The sequence below is a fragment of the Plenodomus lingam genome (genome assembly GCF_022343315.1).
Source record: "Plenodomus lingam strain CAN1 chromosome Unknown contig_11, whole genome shotgun sequence".
Classification (NCBI taxonomy): Eukaryota; Fungi; Ascomycota; class Dothideomycetes; order Pleosporales; family Leptosphaeriaceae; genus Plenodomus; species Plenodomus lingam.
In genome coordinates, this window is record NW_027093929.1 from 2542431 (window position 1) to 2554215 (window position 11785).

Below are 11785 nucleotides of genomic sequence, written 5' to 3' on the forward strand. Positions count from 1 at the left end.
GAAGTTCAAGCCGGATACACGGTCCTGGCTGACCGGCACTTTGCCAATGTCGGAACCAAGCGTGCTCGAGAGACTCTTGACGAAGTGCCACAGCCTAATGGGCACAAATCCTTCAAGCGCCAAAGGGTGTCGTTCGATGAGGCAGGTTTCGTGTGCGCTGAGGGCGATATCGATGTTCTTCGCGAAGAACATCGCAACAATGCAGCTGTCAAAGAAGACCTGCCGGCACAAGAAACACTTTGACCGAAAATTACGGCCCATCAAAGTGTTCAGACGAAATATCCACGGCCTAGGCCACACAAAGGAAGGTTCGTGGTCTGACGAGCGCGCTCCCGATGCTGAGCTGGTCAACACCAGCGGGTCCAAGATGTCGCCTGAGGAATGGGGGCGCCACGTTCGAGATCTGGAAGTTGAGGCGATTTGGATGGACACGGTAGATGAATGGGAAGGCAGCACAGCAGCGGGTAGCTGCTCTGAAGACGAAGAAGAAGGGATGTTGGCCTTGACTTCAGATCCGCCCACTGCGGAGTCGAACAGCTCAGGACCTCAGGGCATGGCTCGACCTTGGACCTACGAAGATGTCCCGTCCGCCCACTGGAGTGACGGGCAAGTACACAAAATGAGGAGATACTCAGCCTGAATGTGCTAAAATGAATAGAGCATAGCACCACACGTAAGATTGCCTTGGAGTAATCAATGAAAACTTGCTAACATCTTTCTCACAGTGAAAGCGCGCAAGAGCGAGATATAGCAACAATGTATTGGATGTTGAGGATAAAGAATGTTTTTTGTCGGCGTTCGCTTGTATATGTGATACCCTACGAATAACAATAACTGTTTTTTTTAACATAAAGTCTGGCCAAACTGTGAAATCTTCCAGTTGGAATCGAGATAGTGTAGATAGTTATTCACCAAGTTGGATTTCTTCCGATTACTCGTAGCCGTTTCACGTGAAAATACCGAACTAACGTCACTTCCTGAGTGTGAAGCCTCAACCAGTAGTCTGAGCATGAGACTATTCATGCTTCCTGTCCAGACAGGGACTTGTAAGGGATTTTGGCCGTCCCATGGAGTCTTTTGGAGGCAAAGTACCGAGAACCCCTCTGCCTTCATACTCAATCCGGGGTGAAGAGGTGTGTGAGCTTCAATGGGTGATGGCCGCCATGCATGCCCTCAGTGCAATCCAAGCGGCCATTCGCGTCCATCCGAGTGCAAGATACCTCCAGCTTCAATTCTTCCTCTTGATCATCTTCAATTAAGCCAGAAGCCCTTGATGATCTGCGCGTATTGTCCAACAATACGAACATCAGAGGTTCACATAAACAGTGAAAGTGAGAAGTACCGTCCTATCTACTCCTCTCGATCGACAGTGAACTAAAGCGAGTGATAATAGCTATTGTCTTCAGACTCGCAGGTGATAAGCCGGTCCATGGCGAACAGCTTAAACTGCTGATACCGGGTTTTTTTCGCATTCACCTTGCTTCCAGATCAAACCGCTCTCCTCATTGCGCGTTTGCTTCCTCCACCTGGCCCACATAAAACCTGCAGCTACGCACCGCAACATTCACAGAACTCATCACGGACCATAGGCGCTCGATTTCCCCTCTTTCACACCGACTACCCCCATTGTATATAAGGGCTTGCTCATCCAGTACCACACACTCCATCACACCTTCCATCACATACTCTACTACACGCTCCACCACACACTCATCACATACTCCATCACACTCTCCATCATACTCGCGATCACACTCTCATACACACAGTCAACAGCGTTTGACTTGTACTGCTATACCATTCAACCACCCACACATATCAACCACATCACCTCACTTTCAAAATGGCGCCACAACAGAAGCCTGCCGCGAAGAAAGCATCCACGACTGGAGTGAAGACAGGCCGTGTCGCGAAGTCATCCTCACAAGCTGCTCAGGTGGTCGCAGCACCACCTACCATTGCACCGCGCCGCAGCTCAAGGATAGCTGCTGCGAGGGCTGCCGCTTTGGAGACTGTCGCCCAAGTCGCTGAGGTTGTTGTGCCTGTAGTGGCCCCAAGGAGAGGTCGCTCAAAGAAGGCTGCCTCCAACAACACACCAGATGCTGAGCCAGCCAACGCTCCAGCAGCTGTACCAAAGCGAGGCCGCACGAAGAAGGCTGCCGCTGCCACCACCACCACCACCACCCCGACCGTCAACCATACCAACGCGCCGGCAGCAGTCACAAGGATGACGCGGTCGAGGACACTGGCTGCCAGAAGCGCCCAAGGCGCGGCACCAGCTGCTCCTGCTGCGGCCAAGAGGGCAAAAGCTCCCATCTCCAAGTCGACTGGAGGTGTAACAAAGTCGAAAGCCGCCACGAAGGCCACCAAGGGCCCCAAGCCATCAGTTGCCTCCAAGGCACGTGGCAACAAGACAACCACCGCATCTGCAAGCAAGCAGATTGCGAGAGACAAGGAGCAGACGCCTGCTGAGCGGGAGGACGTGGTGATGGAGGATGTCCCGGAACCTGTTGTGGACAACAACGAGGATGACTTGGAGCCTGGTACTCCAAACCCAACGTCAGTAAACCTGCCCGATGGTTCTGACTCGGAGGCGGAAACCACTGCCCCGGCTCCAAAGGGACCCTCTGCAAAGGCTCTGGGGAAGCGACCCCAGAATCCTTTCTGGTCGGTTGGAGAAGGACCGCTGGTCAAAAGGATCCGGTTGGATCGAAAGATCCTTCGTCCTCCCAAGGTGCAAAAGTTCGCAGATGGTCCCATGATCCCGGACCATGTTCCATCGAGGTGTGCCCATCCGATCCATCCTGCCTATGCTGGCACTTCACGGTACGATAATGTCAAGTGTCCACACTGCCGAATGGACGTATGCATCTCAGACATGCAGACCGTCCAGGACCAACTGAGCAGTTACGGAGGATCGGTGGGTTTCCGGAAACTCTGCAACAGTTCCGAAGCACATGCCATGGCCTACCAGCCTATTGTGAAGGGGAGGACGCCCAGGAGGACGAATGACTGGGTGCTACAGGATCCTGTAGGTAAGGACCTGAGTTACAGGCATTCGACGAAGCGTCTCGCGAACCTGGTGATGGAACTCGAGCGGCTTGCCGACGTGGAGATGCAGTGGGAAGGACAGCATCCCGGGGGCAGTGCCGAAGACAAGCACGAAAGGCACCTCTACGGTGCGAGGGGCGCTCTGGCCCGACACAGAGGCTTGTTAGCGGAGGGCAGCTTCAGCCGATTACTGGAGCTCGACCTTGTCGGGTCGCGCAAGCGCGGCCGAGCGCAGGAAGCTGAGGCACTCGATGCTGCCAACGCGAAGGAAGTTGCGTGGGAGCAAGAGAATCTGAGCTCCCAGGAGTACGCCGTGAACGATTCCCGGGTATCGTCCGTGGAGGAGACTGCCAGACTCGCCGCAGAGAGGTCAAAGCAGCCCATGCGCAAGCGTCGCCGCATGGATGCGACGGTCTCTTTCAAGAACGTCGTCTACGTGCGGAATGAGTGCGACGTCGATGTCCTCCGCAAGGCCGACCTCTCCAGGCCTGTTGTTGAGCCGTCTGCTTCGATTTTGCGGACTGCTCCTGCTCCTGCTCCTGCTCCTAATGAGAGGCGCTCAGTGTCGACTGCGCAACTAGCGCCTGACTATAGGCTCTTTGTTCTGGAAGACGAAAAGTTCTCGGCCAAAGATAGGCACAGCTTTCATTCCTGCAATCGAGAGCGTACCCAGCCAGGGAACTTTTGGAGTCGGCTGTCGGACCCTGGGAAGATGATCGTCGAGACGAGCGGTTGCGGAATGGGACCTCAGTCCTGGGACGCTTATGTCCAGTCACTGCAGGATGAAGCGGACTGGCGGGACGCAGAGGATGCTCAGGATGCAGACTTGCAAGACCAAGAGCACGGGGAGTCGGGATCCGACACAGAGTCGGAGCCCAGCGACGAAGACTCTACCTTGAGCTTCCTGCACGCTTCTGTCCATGAGGACAGCCTGGTCCACACCCAGCGTGGAGTCGTCAATCAGCTTACGGGCTTGGAGATTGACGATCCGGAGTCGTACCTGAGGGTAGAGGAGGAGAGACTCGCCAGACAACGTAAGTGCCGAACCCCAGTGTAGACTGTAGAACCGCGACTGACTCAAGAATCCAGGCGAGAGAAACGGACGCTGAAAGGGCATCCACGTGGGGTTCACCAACACATGCATGCGCAGTATCAAAGGTAAGAGCCACTCTGCAGTCATGACCGAGAGTGAGTTGGACTGACCAGATGCAGATTGAACGGACGACACCAGGCGTACCACGTCCTCGGGCGGGCCGAACGCGAATCGAAACGACCACAGCGCCGTACTCCCACCAAGCGTGGGAGAGTGACCGAGACTCCGAGTTGCGTCCAATACAGGGCAAAAGCAAGACGATCGAGAGTGAGAGCGCCCTTGCATGAGTGGCGAGAGACTTGGAATAAAGGTGTACATTGTACACGATGGAGGAAACACGGATTGGTGGGAGATGGAAAGTACACAGGCAGAAGGGTGTAGAGGATGATGACGAGAGAGGGGGCAAACGAGTATCCAATTTACTCGAGGGACAATGATGAAATGAGCGATTGCGAGGAATTGAGAGACTACGATGCAGCGAGAGACTACATCGCAGCGAAACACCACAAAACAAATAAACCTGCCACAACCAAACAACCGGAAACAAAAACCCCCAACTCCCGCGAAAAGTGATCAACCACAGCTGCAAACCGCACAATTGCGATCAACCTGCGAGACAGACCATACCCTAGCCACCTACCTACACAATAATCTCGAGATCTTTCCCTTCACCTGTTTTACAATACCCGTACCTCTCCACAACCATGAACAATGACGTGACATTGCAAGGCCGACCCACCATGAAGGCGTGATGACTGATGACTGGTGACTGGTGATGTGCCATGGCGAGGTGGGTATAGAAAACGCGTGAGTGAAGAGGGAAATGGGTGTGATTACCTATATCATGGGGTGTATGGTTATATCGACCGAGGTGATGTGGTTTGGGAAAACTTGGGCGGTGGGACGAATTATGAACCGAAACACGGCGGGAAATGGAGATGGATGTTTTGGTATACTTGGCCGAAGGCTAAGCCATCGTCCCATCTGCAAAACACATGTAGCCTAGCCTAGATTCCATCTCCATCTTCCACACCAACATATTAGCAAGCCAGATATTTCCAGCACAGGTGTTGGCAGTACTTATCCAGCACACTCCAGTCCAAACCAACCCACCAACCCAACTCCCAACAGCCCCTTGTCCCCAAGCCCGCGTTTCCAAGCAGCCGAGCCCCGGGTGCCCGCTGGCCGCGCATGCATGCTAGGGCTGTGTGGGGTGCGGTACAGGACCTAGCGCGCGGGGTTTTTCTTTTCCTGGAGGGGTCCTGGGCTACATGGCTTGGTGTTTTGTGTTGGCGATGTTTGGGGGGTGGAGAAGGTAGCGTATAGGTAAGAGGTATATTGGTAATGAGTAGGTTGGGGTTTGTGGGCTTGGGTTATGGGAAACGTGGGGGGGAAGGGATGAGGGGGTGGCGCTGGGGGTTTGCTGGGTAGATGGGGAAGAGGTATTGGAGGTGTGGTGCGGTGAAGTGCTGAGGTGGGAGAATAGGTATGCGATGTGTGTGGTGTAGACGACGGTACCGAGGCCCAACCCGGAGCAAAGGAACGCCAAACAACGGCGCCACTCCGGCAAACAAACCCGTTACTCCTCGCAAGCAAAGTCGCTCACTTGGCAAGGACCCAGTGGTGTTCAATGAGAACCCATCTCCGAGAACAGAAGGGTGGGTAGGCAGGGATCATCGAGGGCATGGCGTGGTGGTAAAATAATTATATCTTCCCAGAGCGTACCTGACCTGAGTACCCATCGAGCCTGTCTACCTGCCATACTGTAGCTCATGTTCCCATAGCCATGTGTAAGTATGTAAAGCAAAGCAGGCGGAAACCAGGGGGCTACAAGATGACGGCCAAGAGTGCGGGACGGGGGGGGAGGGAGTTTGGTGGTGGTTCTTGGGTGGTGGGTAAGATGCCGGGTTAGGTACCTAGCATGCTGCAATACGCATACAGTTGGCCACGGTGCCTTGCTGCATGTGTACCTACTATGACAGTACCTACATTTGTAAGGGGAAACTTGGCTTTGTCTAGTCATGCAAGCGGGCCCGGGCCTTGGGGAAGTTGGCATGAAGGCAGCTTGTATGGGGGTCCTGGTCTTGCGTGGTGAAAGAATATGTGTATATAAACAGCTGCCTCTGGACTACCGGTACCTGTTGATCGAGTACCGCTTTTGGGAAAGAAGAAGAAGGGGTATACCTATACACGAACGAACATTCACACACACACACACACAAGGGCTGAGCTACCATGCTACTCCAACCTTTGAGCCTCGCGGCCGCGGCCCTGACATCTGCTGCTGCGGTGGGAGCTGCACCCTCGACACCCCAACGTCCCAGCGATGCCCGAATCCTCCAGGCGCTGGCGGGGACGTATACACTCGTGAATACCAGCAGGTAAGTACTAGACTTACACCTTTTCACCTCCACCTCCACCTCCACCTCCACCTCCACCCCCACACTTCCCCGCAACCCACTAACCCACCAACCCCCCCCCCACCAGCACGCTAAACAACGTCCCCGTCCCCGACCTCGCGTACGGCGCCGCCCCCGTCGGCCTCCTCACCTACACAGCAGCCGGGTACATGAGCGCGACCATCACAGCCACAGAACCCGAACTGCGCCCCTCGCACCTAATCTTCCCCTTCCGCGCCAACGACAGCGACAGCGACTGGGCGCTCGTGGGCAAGCACAGCATCGGGTACGCGGGCCCGTTGCGCATCAGCACCGACGTGCCGGCCAACGAGACGCAGGGCCAGGTGTTTCATGGGCCGTTGACGGTGGCGAATGTGCCAAGTTGGGCGGGACAAAGCCAGAGGCGGAACTATACGATTGTGGACCGGATGGAAGAGGGCAGGAGGGAGCGGTATTTGCGGATTGGGAGTGAGAGGGGGAATGGGAATAGGGGAGTGCTTTGGTGGAGGAAGATTGCTTGAGTGGTGGGTGGGTGGAGTGAATGGCAGTGTTGGGAATGTTGGTATATGCATGGCCCTTGTGATAACCACGACCTAGGACTACGAGGGCTAATCGTGTAGCCATCTCATTCCCCATTCCCTTGATCATCTGTAACTCCCATCTCCAACTCCCAATGTTCCCAAGCATGAATTCAGACTCCGTGACACTCAACTGTGCAAGAGGTTGAACAAAAGCGAGGCTACCTAACCCCCAGACTTCATTTCCACATCTGCAGTGGCCTCGTCGTCCGTCTTCTTCGCTTCCACTTCGCCACCTGCCTCGGCCTTTGCACTCTCTTCGCCTTCCTTCATAGCCGCATCTCCGCCTTGCTCCTCCTCGGCCTTGTCCTCACCCTCTCCCTCCTTGGCCCCAGGGCTCTTGCTTGTCCTCTCGCCCACACTCGGCCGTCCAATGGCGCCCTCGATATTCAACCCCTTGCTCTCGCGTTGCGGCCCCGTATCCTCCATGCCGATGACGTCAGGGCCCCTGGCATGGGGAATCTCCTCGTCGGCCTCGACCGTCTCGATGATACTGCCTGGATCGTGCATTTCAGCAAATGTCGAGCGTGTGGGGCTCGTGGTGAGCGTATGTGGGTTGTTGAGGACAATACCGGCTTCTTGTTCCTGGCGTAGGAGTTCGCCTTGGGTGACGGGGCCTGTCGAGGGCAAGGTCTCGCCGTCGGGATGGGACGAGGCGATTTGGGCAACAGGTTGCGAGGTGCTGGGCGTGTCTGGGCGAGGTTGTTGCTGTTGCTGTTGTTGTTGTTGGTTCGAGGTCAGCATGCCGACGGTGACGGTTTCGATTCTCCCGGCGCCGTTGGGCCCATCAACCATTTCAGTAGACTCGGATATCAATTCGCTCTGGCCGCGATTCTGGAGCCATGGAATGGGGGTGAGCAGAGCACCGCCTAGCGATTCGTCGGATCCGAGTGTGGCTGAGGCTGAGTTGGCGGGTGCTGTGCCATTGAGCAGTCCGCCGGCCGTGGGCAGGACGGCTTGTGGGAGGGGGAAGAGGGTGAGGGGCGAGGAGACGGAGATGACGCGGTCGATGGCACGCAGGTAGGCGGGCAGGTATCTGTATCGCCGTCTGGGCTCTAGCACGAGTTCTGCCAGCCGTTGTACCGTGTGTGGGGGATGCTTTGCAAAGTTGGTGGAGAGGGTTGTCCGTATGGAGGCGTAGAAGTTGGCGATGTCTTGTGGGAGAGTCTGGGGCCCGGCTGGGGCAGCAAAGGCAGGCACAGGCGGCCGTGGAGGTGTGTCGGGCGGGGCATTCTCCTTGTCTGTGGCATGCGACTCTTGGCTCGAGATGGCATTGGATGTGTTTGGGCGCGAGGGCAGATCGGTTGTGGCCGAGGCAGTCTGATCGGAGAGTGTGGGCGCGGGAGTGGGTGGTTTGGGGAACTCGTTGACAATCTGCACCGCCCGTCTGTCGTCAGTTCTGGGGAGGTGTAGGTGTGGGTGGAAGGAAGGTGAAAGGTAAGGGCTAGGCTAGGCTATGCTATGCTATGCTAGAGGCTATGATACAGAGCCAAAAAAAAAAAGGGGGGGGGGAAAGGGAGCAGACTGACCTCATCCAGGCGGTCCAAGATGTACTGCAGCGTCTTTGGCCATTCTGCCCTGCAATGCACATTAGCAGCCTCGAGGCAGACTTGGTCATGCGCACACACGTACGAGTCGAGCGAGCCGTCGTCGGCAGCCTGGCGCAGGATAGCCTCTGCTGCATGAGAGATTAGCATGGTAATAGGTAATCGGTTGCTATGCGCATGGAGTTAGGCAGCCTACCGGACGTCATGCCTGTGTTTGTGAAATCAAATTGTCTCTTGCCCGCTGACGACGACAAGACAGGGACAACGACAATAGGAACAAGACAGGAACAGGAACAGGAACAGGAACAGCCACAGCCTTTGTCGATGACACCGGAATTCGGAATCGCCGACTGCCTGCGCCACAACACAATGCCAATCTGTCTGGGGGTGTTGGGGAACGCGAGGCGAGCAGGGTGGGCGATGGTACGATGGGCGGTGTTGTTGCCAAGAGAGAGGCGCAGCTGCAGCGGCTTCAGAAGGAAGCAGATGTAAGAGTACCGATTGGCCTAGCCTGGGAACCCACAACCCAGCTGAAGCCAAGTCTTGGGGGCAGTGAACAGTGAACGGTGAACGGTGAACAGTGGGCAGCGGGCAGCGGGCAGTGGGGAGTTGGGTATCAGATGGGATCCTCCTGTTGTACAATCTGTGTGGACCACACCTGGAGAACAGGTTAGGTACTATAGAGTAGTATCACCACACCCCGTACCTGTGCCAATCCCATTGCTACTCCTAGAGTACCGGTACCATTCTACAATACATACTCCCCATCTTACTCGAGAACTACCCTCCCTACCTTGGCGTACTCTACCATGCATGGGGACCCCATTCTCCACAACCTCATAGCCTACTACTCCCCTAAATCTACCCTTTTCTGCACCTGTAAAAGGCCTACACTTGTGCACATCAGCGTCTAGACAAAAGACCCAACCCAACCCACCCCTTCAACCCTCACGTTCCTGTTATTGTACAATCCTATAACCCGTGTTGTCTCCACGTCTCCACACCAATAGGCTGAAGTGGCCGACCTCGACAGCCCTCGCCGCTACTTGGCCCTCTCCGCCCTGCTACGGTAATAAGTTCACATACGTACCCTACCACTCACTGCCGTCGCTCGCTCCTTGTGCCGCCTCCTCGTCCGGCCGCCGTCCCTTGTTGTTGTCGGTGGTCTTCTTGTTTTTCTTCTTCTTCTTCTTGTTCTTCTTCTTCTTCTTCTTGTCGCTCGCTCACCCTCTACTTACACTGGCCATCCATCTCCTCTTCCAACCCACCACCCCCTTTGGCCCCCACCCCCCCGACGTCCGCCACCACACTCTTCGCCAACCCGCTTGGCCCTCTCCGCACAGCCAAGCCGCCTCCAGTTTCAGCATTCGCCCAACCTTCCAGGCACTCACCTCATCGAACCGACTTGCCCGGTTTCAGCCCACCGCCAGCGCCCTCTGCTGCGTCTCAGCTGTGCTTCTCAGCCCTGCCAATCGCCTACCTATCCTTCACCGGCTACTCTCGTCGCACCCCTTCGCACGCTGGCACCTGGTTTGCGCCCACACACCTGGCTGGCCCTGCCCGCACATCGCACACTCCCTATATCCACCCCCCGTTCAGCCGCTCTCCGCGGCTGCTACTCCTGTCAAAATTTCGCACCACGAGGCAAGAGCATCCCTTCTGGGAGGACAGCCCCTCGACAGCAACTACCAACCCTACACAACGTATCAACCACAGTATCCCCCCCCTCAGGCGCGCTTCGACGCCCAGCCTGGGGGCTACCACCACCGCGAGGGCTTCCCCACCACCCTCCCGCCGCCCGTCCGTCGCGCCCCCAGGATGTACTGGCCCAATACGCGGTGGACATGGGCCTTCATGTTGACGGCCATCTTCCAGGCTGTCGTCGGCCTCGCCCTTGAGTCGTACGTCCATCTTGCCCTCTGCCTCTTGAGCAGACACAACAAGCCCACGGTCGTGACCTTTGACTGACCTCGACCCCTTTAGATATGTCTTTGGCAAGTTCCAGGCCAGCATCCACTTTGCCGCCGAAGTACACTCGGAGACGCGCTCGATCCCCACCTATCTCGCCGTCTTCATGTTCGGCTACATCTACCAGCTGTTTCTCGTCTGGGACGCTCTACGGATGAAGAACACCATTCAGGTCATTGGCCTCGTCTTGTACAACGTCGGTATCCTCGTCTATGCCGGTATCCAGTACGACCAGATCAGGGATGCTGCAGACGTCCTCAACACGAGCCACTTCATCCCCGAAGGCTTCTGGCAGGACGTCAAGCCCATGTTGATTGCCCTGCCCATTCTCATGGCCGCCGCCACCGTCGCCTTTGCCTTTGAGGCCTGGAAGCTGTACGACGAGTTTGCGTGGACCATTTACAAGCGCATCAGTGCCGACACGCGACTGAAGAAGCGTTACTTGACCTATCAGGTAGGCACAGTCTGGCCCTTGTGTCTGCCCATCATCGCTGACCTGGCAGATCTACATCGCCCTGCTCAAGTTTGACTTCTTCTTCTTCCTCGCCTTTACCGTCCAGTTCCTCGTTGTCGTCGACAACACCAAGACGATCGAATTGGCCCTCACCTCGGTCGCCCTCGTCATCACCTTTTTCCTCCTCTTCGCCGCCGGTTGGTGGGTGCGCCGCGAGTCTTTTACCGGCATGATTGCCATCATCTTTGTCTACTTCATCGCACTCGGCTACTTCCTCTTCAAGCTCATCCGCATGTACGTGGCCGACCGGATCCGCCAGGAAGACTACAAGCCCGCCCGCAAGTCGTTGACCGCCTTTGCCGTCCTGACCATTCTCCTCCTCCTCGTCACCATCATCACGGCATGCTTGTGCACTCACAACTTCAACAAGGGTCTCAAGCCGCATGTCAACGACAAGACGGTCAAGGCTGACAAGGCCTTCAACGAGATGCCCTCCCTGAGTGGACCCAACCCATCGCAACGGATGGAAATCGACTAAAGACGGAGTACACATTTGTACAAAAAAATACTTTTTACGACATGAATTTTCTTGGAGCCCATTAGTGTGAGCACAGGCTCTGAATCATACCCGGTCGCGACATTGGATCACCAGCGGACATTTGGCGTTTTTTTGTTCTTGTTTGTTGTTGATATAC

The 11785-nt window shown here is 56.0% G+C and overlaps 5 protein-coding genes across 5 annotated transcripts; 4 read left to right on the top strand and 1 right to left on the bottom strand.

Moving 5' to 3' along the window:
* Positions 1-199: 199 nt before the first annotated feature.
* On the top strand, positions 200-640 carry IAQ61_001202 (uncharacterized protein; the record flags this gene model as incomplete). Its single annotated transcript, XM_003841020.2, has 1 exon — positions 200-640. The coding sequence occupies one exon, from the start codon at positions 200-202 to the stop codon at positions 638-640; it is 441 nt and encodes a 146-aa protein (XP_003841068.2).
* A 1203-nt stretch (positions 641-1843) lies between these two features.
* Positions 1844-4108, top strand: IAQ61_001203 (uncharacterized protein; the record flags this gene model as incomplete). The annotated part of the gene is made up of 1 exon (XM_003841019.2): positions 1844-4108. The coding sequence occupies one exon, from the start codon at positions 1844-1846 to the stop codon at positions 4106-4108; it is 2265 nt and encodes a 754-aa protein (XP_003841067.2).
* A 2271-nt stretch (positions 4109-6379) lies between these two features.
* IAQ61_001204 (uncharacterized protein) lies at positions 6380-7064 on the top strand (the record flags this gene model as incomplete). Its single annotated transcript, XM_003841017.1, has 2 exons — positions 6380-6525; positions 6632-7064. 2 exons carry the CDS (start codon positions 6380-6382, stop codon positions 7062-7064), a joined length of 579 nt encoding a protein of 192 aa, XP_003841065.1.
* Positions 7065-7286: 222 nt separating this feature from the next.
* IAQ61_001205 (uncharacterized protein) lies at positions 7287-8874 on the bottom strand (the record flags this gene model as incomplete). Its single annotated transcript, XM_066095014.1, has 4 exons — positions 7287-8495; positions 8651-8699; positions 8754-8799; positions 8865-8874. The coding sequence occupies 4 exons, from the start codon at positions 8872-8874 to the stop codon at positions 7287-7289; spliced, it is 1314 nt and encodes a 437-aa protein (XP_065955322.1).
* A 704-nt stretch (positions 8875-9578) lies between these two features.
* IAQ61_001206 (uncharacterized protein) lies at positions 9579-11628 on the top strand (the record flags this gene model as incomplete). Its single annotated transcript, XM_003841015.2, has 3 exons — positions 9579-10569; positions 10652-11090; positions 11140-11628. The coding sequence occupies exons 1-3, from the start codon at positions 10487-10489 to the stop codon at positions 11626-11628; spliced, it is 1011 nt and encodes a 336-aa protein (XP_003841063.1). The 5' UTR covers positions 9579-10486.
* Positions 11629-11785: the final 157 nt, after the last annotated feature.